Genomic DNA, 25,504 nt, shown 5'->3' with positions numbered 1-25,504 from the left:
CATTAAAATTCATAGATACGAACTACCAATGGGCTGATATCTTCACAAAACCCCTAGATGAAGATAGACTCTCATTCATTCTGAAATATCTAAACATGGCAAATTTCCCAAAATGACTCAAAAATATGTGCTTCTCTAAAATGGCAAAATAGGCTCTAACTTAAAACTTCTGGCATCTGGATTTGACTCTGATATTTCTACCAGTTAGAAGTGATCTGAATCAGAAATCCTCAGGACCCAATCTCTTGGTATTCTTGTAGATCAGATATATCAACATATGGCCTCTCTTGCGTCTGATCGTAGATCTTCTAGACAACTGTCTAGCACAGAACTCAAGAGTCAGTCTATTGAGGTATCCTCGAGCAGTGTGCAGATTTTTGGGATTACACATCCATCATAAGCTATACTTAATTTTCCGTCGCGTGTCAACTCAATTTCTGTGCTATTTATGTTTTGTTGTTTTCTAATTCCATTAAATGATTTCGTTTTGCATGCCAACATTGTGTATATATTCATGTCACAACTCCCACTTTCACACTTTTCACTCACAGCCAACACAAACCCTTGTCATCAACCCTCTCTCTAAGTTCTTCAGTATTCTTCACTCGTTCTTCATCTTCTTCATGGATTCACAATAACAACAAGTGTACAACTTCTCTCAGCAAATGGAATCCACTAAACAACATTCAACTGCTTCCCAACAAACCACCACTGTAACTGCTGCAATATCAACTCCAATCTACAAGGAACCTCACATTTTGGATCATCCACCCCACATTCATCTTGCTACTCCTTTTGAAAAACTAGAAGTTCTTTGTGAATCTTTGGTAGACTTTGAAAATATGAAGAGAAATGGTATTAACCTCACGGAGGAATTGAGAAAGCAAGGGTGGGAAAACTACTTTTAGCGTCTCTATGGCCCAATCTAACATTTCTGGTCAAGGAGTTCTAGAGATTTGCAGATTCAGATGACCACGACATCGTCTCATACGTTCTGGGGGTGAAGATGGTTATCACTGAGAAATCCATCACCAAACTTCTGAATATGGAGAAGACAGGGGGAAGAAGAATCTATAACATCAACCCTAGGGCAAAATATATGTCCCAGGAGATTATTCCCACAATCTTCAAGCAAAGCGCTGAAGGAAAATCCTCCAAGAACAAAGAACTTCACCAGAATCTAAAGGTCTGGCTGAAGATTATTCTGGGGACTATTCATCACCGCCCAACATCAAATTCGTCACATTACATCAATACTTACCAGAAATGCATCCTCTACTGCCTCCACAAAGGACTCAAGTTGAATCTGCTAGCTCTCTTGTTCAAGTATCTGAGGGACTCCGTCAGGGACACCAGGAACAACATGAAGCCCAGAACCTACATTCCTCTAGGAAGGCTAATTTCCGACGTTCTGATAGAAAGCGGATTGGTGGATCATCTGATATCCCACAATCTGATGGAAGATGTGACGGTAGACACGAGTAGGCCTCTAAACTCAAGGAATCTGAAGAGCATGGGCATCATTGAGAGAGTTCTAGTCAAGCCATCTCTGGACACCTCCTGGGAAGCTCTGAGGGATCAGAGGAAGATACCCAATGGTATCTATTTGTTCTCTAAGATAGACCCTCCATAGGTTATCGCCTACTATTTACAGGACCTGGTTAATCAAGGGGTAGACATCTTTGACTTTTTGGTGGATTGGCTACCTGAACATCCACCACATTTCATGAAGAGGATGCGCAAGCCATATGAAAGGAAGTCAAAGAAGAAATATCAAAAGTTGGGGGAACCCTTTGTATTCAGACCACCTGTGCCTCTGATCTCCTCCTCCTATCCAAGTCTCAACCCTCTGACTCTCCTACTTTACATTTAAGGTAATTGTCTTCTTCCTTACCTCAACCATCCCCTATATACACACACTCTGAACCCACAACCCCAACCATAAATCCTTCTGAAACATATACCTCTAACCCACCCTCACCTCCCCTTCAGAAATTCAATCTAACCACCACAACACTACTAATATCTGAGGCCCAACTATTCAATGAACCCATATCACCACCCTCCTCCACTCCCTCATCTCCACCCTACTACAACATTTCATCTGACTCTGACCAATCTGAACCATCTGACCCTCAATCCCCTACTCTTACGCAACTCCAAGCTCACGCCATCTCCGCTCAAAATCCATCTGAGCTAGAAACAACCATCCCTTCCCCATATAAACACCCAACAACACCACCCTTTGAACCTCACACAGAAACACCCTTTGAAAACCCTATTACCCAACCATCTGACCCTCCCACTGAAACCATCCCCGTACCACCAGCACCTATATCTCCCACCTCTGAACCTGAACCTTCCTTTCCCACTTTGGAAGAGGCAATAGCCCTATTTTCTAAGTCGTCAATGGAAAAGATCATATCACTGTCTGAAAACTCTAGAATCAGTGATGATCCCTCTGTAATGAGGATTCACTAGAACAAAGTAATCAGATGGATCACATCTGGGGCTTTCAACTTTCAAAGGCCTCTTTGAACAAGTCAGAAACGACTTTATCAGAGAAGTTGGAGAGAGGTTGCAGGCCTGTATGGCCAGAGAGGCAGAGGAAATAGCTCGTAGAGAAGCCGAGGAAAAGGCTCACTTAGGAGAAGAAGAGAAAGCAAGAGAAGCTACAGAAAAGGCCGCCGCTGACACTGTTGCTGAAGCTAAAGCCAAAGCCAAGGCTGATGCTGAAGAAGCAATACACATTACTGCGGAAGAGGCTGCCAAGGCTAAGGACGCTGCTCTGACTCAGGAGGAGCCATCTCACAATGATTTCTCTCCACTTGTGTTGAAAACTCTAGAAGAACTACAAAAAGAGCAACAAATCGTGAGAGCAAGACTGGATCAACAGGACTCTGTCAACTCCAACATTCAAAATCTGCTGACCCAGTTGCTGCAGAGGATGCCGCCTCCTCCGAACCCTTAGGCACACTTAGGATTTGTTGTTATTTCTCTAAGTTCTTATCTTCTATGCTATTCTTCTAAGTGTTTATCACTCTTATATGTACTCTTCTCTTATCAATGTCATACGTTTTGCCTTACTTACTTTACTAAGTCTTTTTGAGTCTAACAAAAGGGGGAGAATAAATTATACAACCTCTGATGAAATAATATCTAAACCTCATAATGCACTGCGAACATTTAAATATTATTATGAAGTCTAAAGTTCTGTAGGAAGTATCTGAGTAAAATATCTAAGAAACAAGCTACGCAACTTAAGGAAAATTGGTAAGAACTTCTAAACCTTCGTAAACATCAGATTTAGGGGGAGATTGCTTATCTCAGTGGGAGTCATCATACATCTGACTTTGAGATAACTCCTTTAAATTTTTATGAAGTATCATTGTTTCATCATCAGTCTGATGTTTTTGTCATCGTCAAAAAGGGGGAAATTGTTAGAACAAGATTTTGGGTCTACAATTCATCTATAAAGTTTTAATGATAATAAAGGATGAAACAAATTGGTACCCTAACGAATTTATCTAAGTGTGAAGGAATCTAATAGAAAATGGATCTAATAGACAACATCTGACATCACACAAGTCCAGAATAGCCGACTTAAAGTCAAATAAAGCAACCACTCTGGCTCTGAAGACAATAGTGCTCACAGCGCCTGAAGGTTGAAAATTTAGATACTCTGAATTTGAAGGATTCCACACAATTACTCTGCTAATTCGTTAATCTGAAGAAGGTCCTAGAGAAGACATATCAAGAACTTCAAAAGAAATTCAACTCTAAGAAACTATCTGAGGAAAACATGTTGAACAAGAAGATCTAGATTCCGCGCACTCTGACTCAAGTCAAACAGATCAACCACAAGACTTAGTAATGAAGTATTCTAGTTTTGGTATGAATCTTTATTTGGAAAATAATAAACACTCTCCAAAATTGCTATGGAAAGAACAACAAACTTAATGACAATTAAGTTCCATCATTGCCAAAATACTACATTAATGCCTCAACCAACGGTCTCATATTCAAAGCATTATATAAAGGCAGAATCATTATCATGCCAAGCACGAAGCATCATACAAGAATACTAAATACTCATTCTTTAACTCTTGTTCAAATCTGTTCATATGAGTTGTTGCTCTTAGTGTGAATTCTTATTGTTCTTATTTGTTAAAATTGCTTATTTAGAAGCACTAAACACTTCCTTGTAATTCTCAAATAGTTGTTGAATATTTCCTCAAGTGACTTGTGAAGCCCGTAAACTTGAGAGAGCTAAGAGATCTTTATTCTCTTAGACAATTTTGTTGTAATCTTTCTAGATTATTGGATTAAGTCCTTGTTGAAGGATAAATCACCTTGTCCGAATGTACTGGAGTAGCTTTGAATTTCAAGCGAATCAGGATAAACTTCTGTGTTGATTGCTTTATCTTTCGTGTGTGTTTTGTTTGCAAAAGTTTTTATTACCTGTGAAAACAATTCAAACCCCCATTTCTTATTTTTATCTACCTTTAACCTTCACATGAGATATTGAACAAAAGTAATTAAATCAGAACAAGATAGTTTAGAAAAGACCTCATCGTCTTCATCAGACTCTGAATTAGGATCTGAGTCAGATTCTGTTTCAGAAGATGTAAGATCCATCAAGGCAAGGTTGGCTTACTCTTCACCTTTTTCAGAGTCTTCCTCGTTGTTAAGTTCATCCCACGTTTCCATGATACATTTCTTGAATGTGTTCTTGAAGCTATCTTTCTGAAAGCTCCCCTTATTTGGATTGTCCTTTGGTAGCTCAGAACATTCAGCGTTGAAGTAACCAAGCTTCTTACAATTGAAGCATCATTTCTAATCATCCTTCTTTTTTCTGGATCCAGGTGCTCTGAACCCACTGTTTCTTCCCGATAATCTCTTCTTCTTCCTAGCCATATAATAAAACCTTTTAATGATGAGGGCCATTTCCTCATTGTAAGACCCCAATTTTGACCCTAAGATCCCTCATGCAATTTCATCATATGCATTAGCATTGGGATCACACCTTGGCATTCTCCTTACCCCTCTTTCATTGGGTTTTTTTGGGAGAGATTACCAAGCACTATGTGATTGTATCATACTTGTATATTATCATTTTACTAACCAAAATACCAAAAATATGTCGTTGCATTTGCCTAACTCTTTTGTAGGTAGGGCATGATCATCATTGATCTATCAAGTTCATATCTAGGGTTTAAGACCCTCATGAAGAAAAGTACAATCAAGAATTTATCAATAATGTCTCAAATCATCATATATGAGTCCCAATGATCTCTAGATGTCATATTAATCAAGTGTTCTTCAAGTGTTTGGAGGTGATTTGCCTTGGAAACCCTAGTTTAACTGGGTATCTTGAGTAACTTCTCCAACAAGCTATCTCATCAATTGATCAAATTTCTCAAGGGACACCTCAAAATTCATCATATTATGCATACATGATCTACCATGAGCCTAGAAAGTCAAGAGAATTGGAAGTTAGCTAGATGGTTGATGGTGGTTGGCCAAATGAATTCATCTGATCAAAACTGGGTCACCCTAGACCCTGTCTCCTACAATGTTCACCATATGAAAATTATTTCAAGAGAAACGTTATTCTAAAAGACATTCCAAACAACTTTCATGTTGAAGTCTAGAGCTAATTTTGCTTGGAAAATCATTTTACATGTTGAAACATTATAGGTCATTTTATCTAAATCCTAATTTGAAAGTCAACTTCCCAAGGCCATAACTTGCTCAATTTTTAAGAGAGGAAAGATTTCCAAGTTTCACAATCAAATTAAAGGTGTCTACATCAACTTTTATGTTTGTAGTGAGAGCTAAATCAACTTTTATGAGCATGTGATATGAGGATACATTATAGGTCATTTTTGCCCTATACCATTGAACAAGTGATTTTTCTCAACTTCAAAAATGCATAACTTTATCATTATAAATCCAAATGACATGAAATTGGTGACCATTTTTAAGGTCTTTGAAAGAGATACAACTTTGATGAATACTCTTTTCTCATTTAGAGCTCACATAAAAAGTTAAGTAAGGTGGAATATTGATAATATGACTTAACACTTAGAAAAATTTTCAACATGTTGAAATTTCCAAACTTCCACCTCAAAATTCACCATGATCCAAGTTCCAATTGGAAACGTGTCCAACATAAAAGTTATTCCCCTTGATCTAAGCTTTCCAAAGAACACTATTTCATGCATTTTGGATGAGGTTTGCTAGGGTTGCGCATGGTCTTAACAGGTCTGCATCATTGGAGAAAATCAAATGTCCAAAACTCCATTCCACTTTGCCCTGCCATTCAAGCATGATTTGAACTTCAGTACAGTTGCAATTGGAGCATAGTGGATTCTTTCATGGGCATGTACACGCCCATGCAAGCTTGTGCATCACCCTTGCCATTTTTAGCAAATTTGCAAGTGTGCAATTATCAATCCCAAATGCTATAAATACAAGGCCTCTAAGCTCATTTCAAACACACCTTGCGCGCCAACTTTGCCCCCCAATTGAAACCCTCACCATTCAAAGGAAAACTTGAGAATTTTCAACTTGAAAATTGAGTCTGAATCTCACTGTTTGGAGATTCAAAAACTCCAGGATCCAAAGCTTTGTACCATTTGCCAAACCACTTCTGCAAGCTCCTTGAGTGTGATCAAGTCAAGTTTGAAGCAAGTAAGATCCAGTTCTATACAGCATTTAAGGTATTTTCAAGAAATTTTCTTCTCTTCGATTCTCACTCAATTCTCATCAATTCTCTTGGATCTTTGGTTGTCTGGAGTCTTACCAATGTAGGCAAGAAGATTGAGTTGCTTTAAGGTCAAATCAAAGCAACTCAGTTGACACACCTCAAAATTCAACTCCTCGTATCTTTCTATATATTTGGAGTTAGTTGAAATTGAGGTCAGATTCGTGCTCTACGCCATTTTTTCTTTCAGATCATGTCCTCTTTTTTCATTTTGGTGATGGTGATGAGTGAACCAGTCCGGTGGACCTCGCCTGAGAAGGTGACCGGAGGTCCAGTGCCGGTGGTGTACTGGACAGGTTCTGAGCCATTGATCTTGTTTAAATTGTTTTAATCTTGAGCGTTGCTTTTGAATACCATTGGTGTGGCGTGCTGACTCGTATGTTTGGTGGATCGCGCGTTTTAGACCACTTGATCTGCCACCTCAATTAATGAGGGAGATCAAATGGTCCACGTTTTTTTGTTTTTTTGATTTTCATTTGATTTTCATTAATTCATATTAATTTTAATATTGATCCAAAAAATATGAGAGTTTCACCAAAAAAATTTAAATAAATTCTTCTTTCATATTGTGAATTAAAATTATTTTTTGGATCATTATTAATATTTTTCATGATTTAATTGATTTTATGAATATTTTTAATTGTTTAAAAATACTTTTAAGTCTCCAAAAATTCTGAAATTTTTTCTCCAAGGTCCTTTGACCTTGTTTGACCTATGATAGATCTCATGGCCATTTCTTTGATGTTTTGATGAGATTTTAGGAATTTGATAAACCCTATTTAATTTAATGCATTATTTTTAGTATTTTTTAAATTGAATAAATGCCAAATAATTGTGTTGAGCTATCTTGATGATTTGTAAAAGTTTGACTTGTGTTGTTGGGCCTTGGTCAAGGTTGATTTGACTTTGTTAGGTTAAGATCATTGGATTTAGGGGATTGATGGAATGTATATTCCATCTCCCAAAATGAACGAATGGTCTTAATTTGGTAAAAGTCCTCCTTTGACTAATTTGAGTTTTGATCCATTCCCCTCCCTCTTCATCTAATTCCCCTTCTTCATGCATCCATTTCATTTGGCCTATGATATCTCAAAGTCCTAAGGCTAGTTGATTGAAAAATCAACACAAGTATGGATGGGATTAGACCACCTCTTTTGCATATTCTTTTTGTGTGTGGTATGTTTCATGAGCATAGTCCATTATACTATGTCTCTAACATGCATTAACACCAAAATTCCATTGCTCAGCCTTAAATAGTTGTGACTTCTACATAAGTTCAATTACGATTGCTTGACATAACGCTAAATTTTGACACAAAAGGCATAACATTCTAGTTATTGAGATTGTAAGTCTCCCCTCTTTCATGGTATTGTTTTGAAACTTGGCCTTTTTTCCTTCCTTTGGAAGATGTCTTGGTTCAAGGATCCATGCTTGTGATAAGTGGGTTAAGTGTTCTCCAAAGAATGACTTAAAATGAAAAGCAAAAGCAAAAACAATACTAACTTCTAATTCATTAACAACTAACATTTAATTTCAAGCCATTTAATTTTAATGCACTTTAATTTTTAAGCTCTATTCATTTGCCATTATTCATACCATTCTAATTGTTTATATTAATGCCTTTTCACTTTGTCCACTTGGACCATATTGTGTGATATATCTTGTTTGTGTATATTTTGTTTGTTTGTGTGGTCTTTGACCATTAATGTACATAATAAGAAACAAAAACCCTAAAAAACTATTGTGTGGACTATTGGTTTGATCTTGGACAATTGGACTTAGAATCTAGGCAACATACCTATGCAAAAGGACTTTGCCAATGCCAACTTTCATGTAACCAAGTGCTTGCAATTTGAAACTTCATCTGATACATCATTGAAGATCCATCTGAGTTCATCTGCAATATGTTCATTGTGAAGTTGTTATTTTGAACCTGTGACTTGTAGAATTCATCTGCTACATGGGCAAATTTGAAAAAGATTATGGAGTGGCTAAAGCTTGGATGTGGCTATCTTTATTTGATTCCTTGCTCTTCAAGTTAATATTGTATGCATTGTTTGTTGCTTGATTCTAATATCCAAGGGAATTTGGGGTTTCTATATGGCATTCTTGCCTATTGGATTATAGCCCATTGGTCATATCTTTTCAACTCTTAACTTTTAAATTTATGCTTAGGATTAGTCTCTTCATCTCCTCCCCATCTCTTTAATTTCAAAATCTCTCCCTCCTTTTAAAAAAAACTTCTTTGTTTGAACTTGTTATTTTCTAAACTTAGACCCTTTGCAAATTAGAAACTTTGGCCTTATGCCATTGCATTTTAAAACTTTTTCTTAATCAAACTTGTAAATAAATTTAACTATACTTGACTTAAAATTTTCAAAAGCCAAAAAGAACTAACTCATTCAAACCATTTTTTTGGCCCTTGTGCCTTTCAAACTTAATTTTTGATTAAAAGCAATGCATCCACTTTGAAATTTGTATCACGAACTACAAGGTTTTGATCCCTCATTTTTATGTTGGTACGTAGGCACAAGTCCGAAGGTCTTGTCAAACACAAAAAATATAATTAATGAATTCTTTTCTCATCCCCCATTCTATTTGTTGGTAAACATCACTTTGTACAAAATACATATGCACACAAGAAAGGGCTCCCTAGGAGTACCTAGGACACTTTGGGTGCTAACACCTTCCCTCTGTGTAACCAACCCCCTTACCTGTAATCTCTGGAATTTTATTAGTTTTGATTTCAAAACTTCTTATTTGTGGGTTTTGTTCGTACTTTTCCTTTTTCCCTTGGAAATAATAAAAGCGCGATGGCGACTCTTGTTATTTGATGTCTAGCTTATCCATAGCTTGATGATCATGAATTTACCGCTATAGAAATTAAGTGGCGACTCTGCTGGGGAGTAGTCTCTAGTGGGTTTAGCCTACTTTTTTGTGTGTATATAATTGTATATATGTGATGTATGTATATTTGTGTGATATAATCTGCTTGTTGTGCTTGGTAATCTCTAAGTGGTGAGATAAGTTCTAACCCAGACTTGAGTGCAATTAAGATAGGAGGATGGTATAGTCATGTTCGACTTGTGTGGAGTAGTCCTTAACAAGTTGGCTTGAGATCCATCTGCTCAGTGGAGACTCTTTTGGATTTGGAAATGTCACACAAGTATTTGTGGTTAGGCATTACTATCTCTAATTTGGGTCCGAGAAGCTGAGGATCCTAGAACATTTACCCCCTCTTGGCCTATTTAGGACGTAGTGCGGAGACTGTTCAAGTGTAGTCTTGATAACAGTTATTACGCGATACTACACTCCAACAAGTTTCTCTTGAGAATATTATGGGTCGATGAGTCAGTCATCTTAACCTATAATATCCGATAGATTGAATTAAGACTCTGGGAACTTTTTAGAACATGATCTACAAGTTTTACCCTTAGTTCAGTCCTTTGGGATGGTTCTTACCCAGACTCCATGCTCGTGACTCACAACAAACCCTTGATTCTTGGTTGATCCAATCAAGTCTTGTCAATATCAATGGAACTTGGGTGTTGATAAGGTGTAAACCATAATCCACCAAAATGGATGATTGATCTTGACAATGACTTAATTCATCCCCTAACCTTTGTTTGCTTGCCTTGTGTGTGATCTCTTATTTGTGATTGTTGCATTCATGCATTCATGTGCATCATAACATTCATCACACAAAAATTTCAAGGAACTGAGGTATTATTTGCAAATATTTTTAGACCATGGATTGTGGAAGAAGGAACACTAAGAAGTACGGTTTCAGAAGTCCTGACTTGAAAGAGTTAAGGAAGCTAGCATCTTTTGTATTAGATACCTTGGACTTCAAACAATGTCATGGGAAGCTATTGTATGTCTTGTATGCTGATGTGGTTGAAGGAATTCTAAGTGTGCTAGTGCAGTTCTATGATCCCCTCTACCGTTGCTTCACTTTCCCAGATTATCAGCGTGTGCCTACATTGGAGGAGTATTCTCATCTCTTGGGGATACCCATTTCTAGTAGAGTTCCTTTTAGTGGATTGGAGGAGATTCCCAAATCTCATCTTATTACTGAAGCTCTTCACTTGAAGAAGTCTAAGATAAAGGCTCATTGGGTGAAGAAAGGATGATTGTTTGGGTTGCCATCTGATTTCCTCATCAAGGAAGCTACTTCCTTTGCTCAAGCCGGTAGTGTGGAAGCTTTTGAAGCTATCTTCGTGTTGCTCATTTATGGATTAGCTTTGTTCCCTAACATTGACGGTTTTGTCGATGTTAACACCATTAGACTTTTCTTGATTGGGAATCCTGTGCCTACTTTGTTGGAAGATATGTATTTCTCTTTGCATCTAAGGAATTATAAGGGTGGTGGAACTATTGTCTGTTGCATTCCTCTTCTGTACAAGTGGTTTATTTCGCACTTTCCTCAGACACCTGCTTTTGTGGAGAACAAACAATGTCTATGGTGATCTCAGAGACTTATGTCTCTCACTAATGATGATATAGTTTGGTATGATTCTTCATTGAGTAGTTTGGAGATTATTGATAGTTGTGGTGAATTCTCTAATGTGCCTCTCATTGGTACACAAGGAGGAATCAACTACAACCCTGCTTTGGCTCGTCGTCAACTTGGGTTCCCCTTGAGAGACAAACCTAATAACACTTTGTTAGAAGGTCTTTTCTATCAAGAGGGTAAAGATCCCCAACATTTGAAGCAGAAGATTGTGCATGCTTGGCATAATGTGCATAGGAAAGTAAGATCCGAGCTTGGTTCGTGCAATTGTGTAGCTTTGGAAGCTTACACTCTTTGGGAGAAGAAAAGAGCTTTGGAGTTAAAGATGCCTTATCCTTGTGAAAGACCTATGTCTATGGTTGTGGTTGAGCCATTAACTCTTCCTAACCAAGATGTAGAGGAGTTAGAAGACGCGCTTGTCAAGATGAAGCAAGAGAAGGATATGTGGGAAGGGTGTTTCCGTGCTTTGAGCAAGAAGCATGATGAGTTGCAGTTAGAGTCTAAAGACAAAGATGCACTCATCGAGCTACTTGAAGACCGAGTGACGAAGAGACAAAGAGAGCCAGAGGTTTCATCTTCTAGCATGCCTTAGCTTCCGTTGCTTGGAAGAAGATTGTTGATCAGCTTGTCCTCGAGAAGACTCAGATGAAGGCTTCTTTCGAGACCGAGATTCAACGCATTCGATGGAAGTACGCGCCCACAACCAGATCTTCCGACATTGTTGTTAGGGATCTTAGGATGACTAGTCTCCCTCTCTCTTGTATTTTTCATTTGGTTTCTGAAATTGTACTAAGTGTAATCCTTCCAATTATATAAATAAAAAGAGATTTTTGGTCATATCAAATTGTTGCAATCATTGTTAAAAAATATATGTATTTGAAAATAATATAGTAAGCATTGCATTTCATGCATCATTTGCATAAGCAGGTTTCTCTTTCGCCAGATGTCTCATTGGTATTTCTTTTGTGCTTCAACCAAGCTGACTCATCGATACAATACTCGCGCCAATCACTCTAGAACTATGGAACATCTTGAGCAAGAGAATAAAGATTTGAAGGACGAGATCGCTCGAATGACTGTCATGATGGAGTCAGTGCTAGCTGCTTAGAGCCAGTCTTCTCCAACACCCGCAACTCCTCCTCCTCAAAGGACTGTTATTTCAGAGGTGGCTACCTCTACCTTGCCTGCTACTACCTCTCATTTTGTGCCTGCCATGCCTGCCGGATTCCCGTGGGGAATGCCGCCAAACTTTAAGCCTGAAGGCTTTGCGCCTACCTTTTCTTCTATGCCAACATCTAGCCCGGTCATGTCTGTGCCACCGCCTGTCGTGCATACCTTACCTCGTATGGAGGGCACCATTTATCATTCTGAGCTGTCTGAAGGCCCGGATGTTTATGAGAAAATGGATGAGGTGAAGGATCAATTTCTTGAGCTGCGCAAGGAATTGAAGGCATTAAGAGGAAAGGATCTTTTTGGGAAGAGTGATGCTGAATTATGTCTGTGTAGCGGGAAATTCATGATCATCAAGCTATTGACAAGCTAGAGATCAAATAACAAGAGTCGCCACCGCGCTTTTATTATTTCCAAGGGAAAAGGGAAAAAGTACGAACAAAGCCAAGAAAGTAAGAAGTTTTCAAGTCAAAACTAATAAAAAGTCAGAGATCACAGGTAAGGGGGTTGGTTACATAGAGGGAAGGTGTTAACATCCAAAGTGTCCTAGGTACTCCTATGGAGCCCTTTTTGTATGCATATGTAGTTGGTATAAAGTGATGTTTACAAACAAATAGAATGGGGGGATGAGAAAAGAATTCATTAATTATATTTTTGTGTTTGACAAGACCTTCGGTCTTGTACCTACGTACCAACATAAAAATGAGGGATCAAAACCTCGTAGTTCGTGATACAAATTTCAAAGTGGATGCATTGTTTTTAACAAAATTAAGTTTGAAAGGCACAAAGGCCTAAAAGGGTTTGAATGAATTAGTTCTTTTTGGCTTTTTGAAAGTTTAGGTCAAGTATAGTTAAGTTTATTTACAAGTTTGATTTAAGAAAATAAGTTTGAAAATGCAATGGCATAAGGCCAAAGTTTCTATCTTTTTGCAAAGTGGTCAAAGTTTAGAACAAAAGTAGTTCACACAAAGAAGATTTTGAAAAAATGGAGGGAGAGATTTTGAAATTAAAGAAATGGGGAGAAGATGAAGAGACTATCCTATGTACAAAATTAAAAGTTTAGAGTTGAAAATATCTGACCACGTGGGTAGCAATCCAATAGACAAGAATGTCAATAGAAACCCAGAATTCCCTTGGACTTTTAGAATCAAGCAACACACAAATGAACAATTATATTATCTTGAAGAGAAAGGCATCAAATAAAGATGGCCACATCCAAGCTTATCCCTTCCATGATCTTCTCCAAAATAACCCATGTAACAGATGAATTCCATAAGTCACAAGGTCAAAATAACAGCTTCATAATGATCATGTTGCAGATGAACTCAGAGAGGTCTTCAAAGATGTATCAGGTGAAGTTTCAAATTGCAAGCACTTGGTTCTTCAACAAGTTGGCATTAGCCAAGTCCATTAGCATAGGAAGGTTGCCTGGATTCTAAGTCCATTTGTCCAAGATCAAGGCAACAATTCACTCATTTTTTTTAGGGTTTTTGTTATTATTATGTACATTAATGGTCAAATACCAAACAAACAAGCAAAGTACACAAACAAAAATATATCACACAATATGGTCCAAATGGACAAAGTGAAAATTGCATTAACATAAACAATTAGAATGATATGAACAATGACAAATGAAATAAAGTGCTAAAAATAAATTGCATTAAAGTAAAGGCTTGAAATTAAAAGTTAGTAGTTAGTAGGTTAGGAGTTAGTATTGTTTTAGTTTTGCTTTTTATTTCAAGACATTCTTTGGAGAACACTCAACCCACTTATCACAAGCATGAATCCTTGAGCCAAAACATCTACCAAAGGAAGGAAAGAATGCCAAGTTTCTGCACAATACAATGAAAGAGGGGAGACTTACAATCTCACTAACTAGAATGCTTATGCCTTTTATGTCACAAATGTAGCGCTATGTTAACAATCGTAATTGGACTTATGTAGAAGTCACAACTATTTGAGGTCGGGCAATAGAATTTTGGTGTTAATGCATGTTAGAGACATAGTATAATGTACTATGCTCATGAAACATACCACACACAAAAAGAATATGCAAAAGGTGTGGCCTAATCTCATTCATACTCATGTCAATTTTTCAATCAACTAGCATTAGGACTTTGAGATGTCATAGACCAAATGGAATGAATAAATGAAGAAAGGGAATAAGATGAAGTGGGAGAGGAATGAATGAAAACACAAATTGGTCAAAGGAGGACTTTTACCAAATTAATATCATTCATTCATTTTGGGAGATAGAATTTACATTCCATCAATCCCCTAAATCCAATGATATTAATTTGACAAAGTCAAATCAACCTTGACCAAGGCCCAACAATAAGAGTTAAACATAAACAAGTCATCGCAATTGGTCAACAAATTTATTTGGCATTTATTCAAATTAAAAATACTAAAATAGTGCATTTAAATTAAATATGGTTTGTGCAATTCCTAAAATCTCATTAAAACACCAAAGAAATGGCCATGAGATTTATCATAGGTCAAACAAGGTCAAAGGACCTTGGAGAAAAAATTTCATAATTTCTGGACATTTAAAAATATTTTTAAGCAATTAAAAATAAATGCAAAATTAATTAATTCATGAAAAATATTAATATTGATCCAAAAAATAATTTTAATTCAGAATATGAAAGAGAAAAATATTTAAATTTTTTTGGCGAAGGTCTCATATTTTTTGGATCAATATTGAATTTAATATGAATTATTGAAAATAAAACAAATAAAATGAAAATTAAAATATTAGAAAAAACATGGACCACTTGATCTCCCTTATTAATTGAGGTGGAAGATCAAGTGGCCAAGAATGCGCCATCCACGCTGGTCACTAGTCAGCGCATGGCAAAATTGGTAATTCAAATGCACGTTTCAGATTAAAACAATTCAAATCAATCCAAAGGCTCAGAACCAAGCCAATACATCATCGGCGTCCAAAGGCCGGTCATCTTCTCCGGCGACCCTGGCCGGACTGGTTCACTCATCACCATTAAAAAAATGAAAAAAAAGGACATGATCTGAAAGAAAAATGGCGTAGAGCACGAATCTGAACTCAGTTCATCCTAACTCCAAGTATATTGAGAGATACATGGAGTTGAAATTTGAGGTACACGAACTGAGTTGCTTCGGTTTGGTCTCAAAGCAACTCAATCTTCTTACCTACACTGGTAGGACTTTATACAACCAAAGAATCAATAGAATTGAGCAAGAATTTGAGAGAATCGAAGAGTTCAAAATTTCTAGAAAATACCTTCAATGGAGGTCTAGATTCAATTGATCTTGATCTTGCTTGTGCTTGGTCTCACTCCACTTGCTTGCAGAAGAAGGATTAGATGCTTACAAGGTTGTGGATTCCTGGAGATTTGAATTTCAAAACAGTGGAAATTCAACCTCAAATTCAAAAGAATTTCTCAGGTTTATCCTTTGCAAAGTGAGGGTTTGAGATGGGGGATCAAAGCTGGCGCGAATGTGTGTGTAATTCTGAGCAATTGGAGCTCTATTTATAGTTGAAATCATTGATATTTGCACACTTGAAATCACTTTCCAAATTTGGCAAAATGGTGATACATGGGTGCATGGGCGTGTACAGGTCCATGAGATCATTGCAATAAATCCACAAATGAATGTTAGATAGTCTGAATTGAGCTTGGATTGAAAGGCAAGTGTGCATTTGAATTTGAAGTTTGATCCATGCCAAGTGATGTCACCATATTCATGCCATACGCAGCCTATGTATTCCTTGTCCAAAATGAGTGAATTTAAGCTCTTTGGAAAGGTGAGATCAAGGGGAAAAACTTTCATGTTCAACACTTTTCTATTTGGAGCTTGGAACTTGGAGAAATTTGAGGTGGAAGTTTGGAAATTTTTGACATATAAATTTTTTTCTAAGTGTTAAGCCATATGTCTCAATGTTCCACCTTGCTTAACTTTTTATATGAGCTTCAAATGAGAAAAGTGTATTCATCAAAGTTGTAGCTCTCTCAAATTCCTTAAAAATGGTAACCAATTTCATGTCATTTGGATTTAAAATGATAGAGTTATGCATTTTTGAAGTTTGGAAAAATCACTTGATCAATGGTATAGGTCAAAAGTGACCTATAATGTAACCTCATATCACATGCTCAAAAACGTTGAATTAGCTCCCAATCAAAACATCTAAGTTGAAGTACACACATTGAATTTGATTTTTCAACTTGGAAATATTTCATCTCATAAAAATTGAGCAAGTTATGGCCTTGGGAAGTTGACTTTCAAATTAGGGTTTAGACAAAATGACCTATAATGTTCCAACATAGAAAATGATTTTCCAAGAAAAAATAGCTCTAGGTCTCAACATGAAAGGTGTTTTGAATGTCATTTTGAGTAAGTTTTCTCTTGGAATCATTTTCATATGGTGAAAATTGTAGGAGATAGGGTCTAGGGAGACCCAGTTTTGATTAGATGAATTCATTTGGCCAACCACCATCAACCAACTTGCTAACTTCCAATTATCTTGATTTTCTTGGCTCATAGTAGATCATATATGCTTAAGATGATGAAATTTTAAGTGTCCCTTGAGAAATTTGATCAATTGGTGAGATAGCTTATTGGAGAAGTTACTCAAGATACCCAGTCAAACTAGGGTTTCCAAGGCAAATCACCCTCAAACTCTTGAATAAAACTTGATCAATATAATATGTAGAGAACATTGGGACTCATATATGATGTTCATAACCATTCTTGAATCAATTCTTGGTTGTGCTCTTTGTTCACGAGGGTCTCAAACCCTAGATGTGAACTTGATGAATCAATGGAATCATGCCCTTCCTACAAAAGAGTTAGACAAATACAAAGACATATTTTTGGTATTTTCATTAGTGAAATGATAAAATTCAAGTATGATATAATCACAAAGTTCTTGGTGATCTCTCCCAAAACAAACCCAATGAAAGAGGGGCGAGGAGGATGCCAAGGTATGATCCCAATGCTAATGCTTATGATGGAATTGCATGAGGGATCTTAGGGTCAAAATTGGGGTCTTACAGTCTGGTGCCGGATGTGATGATTCCGGTGAAGTTCAAAGTGCCTGACTTTGAAAAATATAGAGGGAACACATGTCCGCTCAGTCATTTGGTGATATATGCCCGCAAAATGTCTACCCAAACTGACAATGATCAACTGTTAATTTACTACTTCCAAGAAAGTCTGACCGGTGCTACGCTCCGATGGTATATGGGTTTGGATAGTGCGAGTGTCCACACGTTCAACAATTTGGGAGAAGCTTTTGTCAAATAGTATAAATATAATGTGGATATGGTGCCTGATAGAGACCAGTTGACGTCTATGTCTCAGAAGGATAAGGAGACATTCAAAGAGTATGCACAGAGATAGAGCGAGTTAGTTGCTCAGATCACTCCTCCTTTGGAAGAGAAGGAGATGACAACGATCTTTTTGAAGACCATGAGTTCATTTTACTATGAACGTATGATCTCCAGTGCCCCCAACGATTTTTCCGAAATGGTAAATATGGGGATGCGGCTTGAAGAAGGTGTTCGAGAAGGACGATTGTCAAAATAAGAGGTATCATCGAGTAAGAGATATGACAGCAGTTTCGGGAAGAAGAAAGACAGCGAAGCCAACACAATTTCCAGTGGGAGGCAGAGGAGGCCTCAGATCAGAAGGAATCAACCACCCTGTCAACACAATCATCAAGTATCCTCCATAATTCCTGTATTTTCCGCAAGTCAATCAACACCAATTCAACAACAACAGTGTCAACAATAACAACAACAACAACGAGCAAACACCTACAACAACAACAATACCAACAATCATCAATAACAAACTTTCAAGAGGAAGAAGGTCTCTTTCGACCCAATTCCTATGACATATGCATAGCTTTATCTGTCTTTGGTTCTTAAGAACCTACTCCAACCGAGAAACCCGCCACAAAATCCTGAACCACTTCCATGGTGGTACAAGCCTGAACTATGTTGTGCTTTTCATCAAGGAGCACCCGAACATGATATTGAGAACTGCTATCCCTCAAATACGAAGTTTATAAGTTAGTAAAGAGTGGAATGATGTCCTTTGAGGACCGCACGCCTAATGTGAAAGCAAACCCACTACCAGCCCATGGGAATTCATCATTCAACATGGTAGACGGCTGCCCTGAGGAGTTCAAAGTGTTTGATGTCCGTTTCATCAGAAGGTATTTGGTGACGATGCATAAGGACATTTGTATGGTAAGCGTTTGTGAGCATGACCATGATGGTTGTGCTATCTGCAGTGTTAACCCAAGAGGTTGTATGGTAGTGAAAAGAGATATCCAGCGGTTGATGGATGAAGGTATGATTCAAATTGTTCAAACCCGTCATGTAGATGACGATGTGAATGTCATAGTGCCTATTTTCAAGAATCCAGAAAGAGTAGTCATTCAGTACGATAGTAGTAATAGTAACAACATCAGTCAGAGATCGGTATCACTGTTGGTCATACGGTTAGCGGGTCCAGTCCCGTATTCATCCGATAAGGTTGTTCCGTATCAGTACAATGCGACAATGTTGAAAGATGGTCAAGAGGTTCCATTACCTACGACCAGTTGTGTCGTGAGCATTGCAGATGTTACTAAAGTGACATGTAGCGGTCGAGTGTTTGGGCCGGTGTTCCCAAAAGATAAGGAAGAATCAACTGTCAGTAAGAAGGTGGAAGTGCCTGTTGTAGATCTGATTAGTGCTTCAAAGTGTCAGTCTAGTGAATCCAACAATTTGAAAGCTAATATTGATGATGAGGTACTCCGTTTAATCAAGAAAAGATAATTTAATATGGTGGAGCAGCTGCTCCAAACCCCCTCAAAGATTTCAGTATTGTCTCTGCTCATGAATTCAGAAGCGCACAGAGAAGCACTGCAGTGAGTTCTAGAACAAGCGTTTGTGGAACATGATGTTACGGTGGATCATTTTGATCATATTGTAGCTAACATCACTTCCTGCAACAATCTTAGATTTTGTGATGAAGAACTCCCTGAGGAGGGTAGGAATCATAATTTGGCTTTGCATATCTCCATGAATTGCAAAGATGATGCTTTGTCCAACGTGCTTGTTGACACCAGATCGTCATTGAATGTGTTACCGAAGTCAACTCTTTCTAAGCTGTTATATCAAGGAGCGCCTATGAGGTATAGCGGTGTAATCGTCAAAGCTTTTGACGGTTCATGCAAAATAGTGATAGGTGAAGTGGATCTTCAAGTGAAGATAGGTCTGAGTGACTTCCAGATTACTTTCCAAGTAACGGATATCCACTCGTCCTATAGTTGTCTATTGGGAAGGCCATGGATCCATGAGGCAAGAGTTATTATCTCCACATAAGAGTTATTACCTCCACATTACATCAGAAACTCAAATTTGTGAAGAATGGAAAGCTTGTTATTGTTGGAGGGGAAAAGGCATTGTTGGTTAACCACCTATCATCTTTCTCTTATGTTGAAGCTGAGGATGAGGTTGGAACTCCATTCCAAGCCTTATCTATTGCCGCTGAAAAGAGAGTTGGGGCACCTATGTCCTGATTGAAAGATGCAAGGAAGATTGTTGAAGAAGGTATTGTTGATCAGTGGGGGCGCATGGTAGAGGTCTCCGACAACAAAGGTAGAACCGGTCTGGGTTTTTAACAAGGTTCATCAACTGCTAGATCAGAGGATATGCAACTTAGCTTCCATAGCGGAGGGTTCATTCACAGCAATGAACAACACTTAGCTGTTATGCTAGAGGATGACTAAGAGGAAGACTGCACCAGATTTGTGATGCATGGAAAGGCTTGCAACAATTGGATTGATGTTGATGTTCCTGTTATTTTGCATCAATCTAAGTAATTGCTTTTATTTGTTTTAAAAATCCTTCTCCTATGCCTACGGGGGGAGTGAACATTATTGGGCATTTTCAAATTTGATCATCAATAAAATTAATTCTATTCATCCACATCTATGATGTTTTGTTTTTACTTTTTTGCTTTATTCTGAAATAGGTAATCACAAAAAACATAAATAAACAATATAATTGTCCATCTGCATAATGTTTGGTCACAAATTCACTTCTCTAAAATCAAATATCAAATCATTATGCAGGTTGGTTTCTAACCCCATTGAATACAATGATCCTTCTCCTTCTCCAAATTTTGAATTCCCTGTGTTTGAGGCCGAGGAGGAAAGTGATGAAGAAGTGAGTGATGAATTGTCTTGTCTTCTTGAGCATGATGAAAAAGCCATTCAGTCGTTCGAAGAGCGGATTGAGTTAGTCAACTTGGGTTCTAAGGATGATGTGAAGGAAGTCAAGATTGGGTCTCGACTGTGTCCAGATGCGAAGAAGGGGTTGGTTGATCTTCTTCGAGAGTACTCGGATGTGTTTGTCTGGTCCTATCAAGACATTCCTGGTTTGGATTATGAGATTGTGGAGCATAGATTTCCGTTGAAGCCAGAATGCCCGCCAGTCAAGCAGAAGTTAAGGAGAATGCATCCTGATATTGAAGGGAAGATCAAAGAAGAAGTGCAGAAGCAGATTGATGTTGGTTTCCTTGTGACCGCTGAATATCCGTAATGGGTGGCCAATATTGTGCATGTGCCAAAGAAAGATGGAAAAGTCCGCATGTGTGTTGATTACCGAGATTTGAATAAAGCCAGCCTGAAAGATGATTTCCCTCTGCCACACATTGATATGTTGGTAGACAATACTGCTAAATTCAAAGTCTTTTCGGTTAGGGATGGATTTTTGGGATATAATCGGATCAAGATGGCACCCGAAGATATGGAGAAGACCACATTCATTACACCTTGGGGAACATTCTGTTATAGAGTGATGCCTTTCGGTTTGAAGAATGTTGGTGCAACTTACCAAAGAGAAATGACTACTCTTTTTCATGATATGATGCATAAAGAGATTGAAGTTTATGTTGATGACATGATTGCTAAATCAATTGATGAAGAGGAACATATTGAGCATTTGTTGAAGATATTCCAGCGTTTGAGGAAGTATAAACTCCGCTTGAATCCCAATAAGTGTACTTTTGGTGTCCGTTCTGGTAAGTTGTTGGGATTTATCGTCAGCGAGAAGGGTATTGAAGTTGATCCTGCCAAGGTCAAAGCAATAGAAGAGATGCCTGCGCTCGAGACTGGGAAGCAAGTTAGAGGTTTTCTCGACCGCTTGAATTATATATCAAGATTCATTTCACACATGACTGTCACATGTGCGCCTATATTCAAGCTTCTTCGGAAAGATCAGTCTGGTGATTGGACTGAAGACTGCCAGAAATCTTTTGATAGTATCAAAGAATATTTGTTTGAACCTCCGATCTTGTCTCCACCTGTAGAAGGAAGACCATTGATCATGTATTTGACTTTGCCTGAGGATAGTATGGGTTGTGTTCTTGGTCAACAAGATGAAACTGGAAAGAAAGAATATGCAATTTACTACCTCAGTAAGAAATTCACCGACTGTGAGACTCGGTATTCTATGCTAGAAAAGACTTGTTGCGCATTGGCTTGGGCTGCTAAGCGTCTACGTCAGTATATGTTGAATCATACCACTTAGTTGATATCCAAAATGGATCCAATCAAGTATATTTTTGAGAAGCCTTCTTTAACTGGGAGGATTTCCCGTTGGCAAATGTTGTTATTAGAGTATGATATTGAATACCGATCTCAGAAAGAAATCAAAGGTAGTATCTTGGCTGACCATTTGGCTCACCAACCAATTAAAGATTATCAGTCAGTACAATATGACTTTCCTGATGAAGAGATCTTTTACTTGAAAATGAAAGATTGTGATGAACCATTGCTTGAAGCAGGGCCAGAACCTGGTTCCCGTTGGGGCATGGTATTTGATGGAGCTGTTAATCAGTATGGTAATGGCATTGGGGCAGTGATTATTACTCCTCAAGGCACGCATTTTCCCTTTACAACTAAATTGACTTTCAAGTGTACAAACAATATAGGTGTCATACGGTGAACTGGACTTTTTGTGTTTTTTATCGCAATGTCGCGGTTAGCAAGAGTCGCCACCGACTTTTCTTTTATCCAATAAGGAAAGGTGGAAAAGAACAGGAAAGACCTTAATTTAGATTTTGGGTTCGGGAGGTACATTATACAAAGGGAAGGTGTTAGCACCCTTTGTATCCATGGTTATCCATGGGCTCTTAATTTCTCGATCACTTATATTATTTTTGTCTGAAAAAAAAAGTGTTTGTGAATTGTTTGGAAAATTGTTTTTGGAAAGAGAATTTAACTTTGTAATGATTCTTGTATGAATATATACAAAGTAGTTATCTCGTTTAGTTTTGGAAATTGTTTAGAAAAATATAACTCGGTAATGATTCTAGTATGAATATATACCAAGTGGTGATTTTCTAAAGATATTTTGAAAGGTGTGAGGTGTGAAAATTGTTTTTAGATTGTGAGCCAACAATTAAGAGTTATACCGACCCAAGGTCTTTATGAGCATTTCCTATCCTTATGAGGGTAAAACTGTCCTTATTATTGAGAAATAAGTAGTTTTATCCTTTAGATGTTTAAGGGTCATCGTAGGGTCATCGATAGGTCATTGAAGGCAACAGTTACGAGGATATCTTAGCATTCGAAGGGACTATCATCTTTTAACCGTAGGCAACATCGGAGGGTCATCGAGGGACAAAGTTGTATATTCGAAGGCAACATCCGAGGGACTATAATTTATTTTATGATGATTTAACCGAAGGGTCTTTGCTAAGGGTATCCCCACGTTCGCGGGACATGACCGTAATATCGTAATCGTAAGGCAACAAAGAGAGGTCCAAGATCACTTATTCAAAGGCAAAGTTTTACAATTAATTATATAATTAGGATGAAACTCCACATTAAAATTATTAAAAATAATATATTAAAAAATTAATACATTAAAAATTAATTTAGGGTGAAACTCCACAAGGGTATCCCACAAATAAAGTGGAATACCTAGCCAATAACCTTTTCTTGGGATATGTGAACCTTTACGAAACTCAAAAAAAGAAACATGTCAGAACACCAAATCAGGGTGCAATCGAAGATTACACCGGAGAAATATCACAACAATAAATAGGATAGGATGAATAATGCATGGCTATGATAAAACATAAAAAAAACAGAATAGAAAAGTCAGCTACTGTCTCGTTCGCCTCTGCCTCGCCTAGCGAAGGCCAGGCGAATACTCGCCCCAGGCTCGCCTAGCGAGGTGCTAGCGAGCGGCCACGGATTTTGAATTTGAAAACAGCCCCATGTTAGGAACTTTGAATTTTATGGCATTTTATCACAGGAATAACATGATCAAACATTCAGGGTATTCAAGCATATTTAAATTCCCATACGAAAGCAAATTATATATCAACATTTAATCATGATGCATTATATATGTAGATATGGCCAATTGAAAGTATAAACAATAGAGATACGCAAACCTGTTTGCCAATTCAAGGTTGAAGGGATTGACCATTTGTAGTATCGGAATAAGTTAGGCAGCGGGAATTGGACGGCGATGGCTTCGGTGCAGATGGGCTGCCTTCAGGGTTTCTTTACTCTGAATTCTCCGGGTAGGCAGGGTTCCTATGCCAAAACTTCTATTCGTTCTTCTCTGTTCTCCTCCTCCTTTTTTTTCCAGTGAATCTCCCAGTGTAACTCCAAGTGTAACTCCAAGTGTCACTCCCCTACTGAAACTTCAGTATTTATAGACTAATTTCGTGGGTAATGGGCTTGGAATGAGGGAGACCCAAGTCCAAAATAATTTGTTATATTTTATTTATTTATTTATTTTAATTATTTAATTAATTAATTAATTAATTAATTAAAAAAAAAATTCTCTTTATTTTATTTTATTTTTTTATTATTTTTTTTTTTTTGGGCTCAGAATAAAGCCCGAAATTTTTGTTGTCTGTCAGCTTCGCTAGGCGAGCGCGTAGCGAACAGGCCAGTTTGGGCCATTTTCTGGATTGGGCCATCCGTGAGCTGGGCCTTTGTTTCTTCAAGATCAGTGTTATATATGAGTCGGAATGCCTTGCAAAATGTCTTGAAATATTAATGGGCAAATTTTGGGGTATGACAGCTGCCCCTGTTCAATATTCTTGGACCGAGAGAGTTAGAATGGTGTATACGCCATTCGTGGTCTGGAGGTGGAAGATTATTGAACACTAGAATGCCCCAAAAATTTGCACTTGAGAATCGACAGTTGGTCTTGATGGAGATGGGCTTAAAGATGCCATCCAGGAGGTTTGATGACGAAAGCTTCAGATCGCGCCGTATATTAGGCCAATTTGAAGACATGGGTGCCACACTGGGTCGTACGTTAGACCGTATAATGAGTCATCCATTAGGCTGCCGACTTCGCTGGGGAGTCGGAGTGTGTCATATGCTGTTGGGGATAAAGGATCAGAATGGACCATACGCTAGATCGTATCTGAGTTGCAGAATGAGCCGTACGTTAGGCTGAATCTGATGACGAAAGGGGTAGTCGTACGTTAGACTACACTTCAGAAATGTACCGTATGTTAGGTAGCATCTGAGGGGATGGACATCCGAACGGGTCGTACGTTAGACCGTCGCAGAATGAGTCGTCTGTTAGGCCGCATCTGATGATGAAAGCGGTAGTCGTACGCCAGACTACACTTCAGAAATGTACCGTACGTTAGGTAGCATCTGAGGGTTGTAAGATCCAAACGGGTCGTACGTTAGACCGCGTTGGGGTTGTTGAAGTTCAGAATGGATCGTACGTTAGATCGTATCCGAGTTGTAGAATGAGCCGTCCGTTAGGCTGCATCTGAAAAAGAAAGTAGTCGTACGCTAGACTACACCCCTGAATGTACCGTACGCTAGGCAGCATCTGAGGATTTGAAGGTCCAAATGGGTCGTACGTTAGACCGCATTGGAGTTGCTGAAGAAGTCATATGTTGGGCTGAATCAGAATGAACCGTACGTTAGGCTGTATCTGATAACCTGTATATGTTGTACTTGCAATAAATGTCTGGGATGGGCTTAGAGATGCCATCGTTAGGAGGATATCGAAGTGTTG

General features: G+C 38.1%; 1 protein-coding gene across 1 annotated transcript; it reads left to right on the top strand.

The window, feature by feature from the left end:
* Nucleotides 1-1,266: 1,266 nt before the first annotated feature.
* Nucleotides 1,267-2,481, top strand: LOC127122791 (proline-rich receptor-like protein kinase PERK8). Its single transcript, XM_051053078.1, has 2 exons — nucleotides 1,267-1,326; nucleotides 1,993-2,481. Exons 1-2 carry the CDS (start codon nucleotides 1,267-1,269, stop codon nucleotides 2,479-2,481), a joined length of 549 nt encoding a protein of 182 aa, XP_050909035.1.
* Nucleotides 2,482-25,504: the final 23,023 nt, after the last annotated feature.

This window comes from Lathyrus oleraceus, chromosome 2, assembly GCF_024323335.1.
Source record: "Lathyrus oleraceus cultivar Zhongwan6 chromosome 2, CAAS_Psat_ZW6_1.0, whole genome shotgun sequence".
Classification (NCBI taxonomy): Eukaryota; Viridiplantae; Streptophyta; class Magnoliopsida; order Fabales; family Fabaceae; genus Lathyrus; species Lathyrus oleraceus.
The sequence above is the reverse complement of the archived record's forward strand: the minus strand, read 5'-3'. Positions and strand labels throughout refer to the sequence as shown.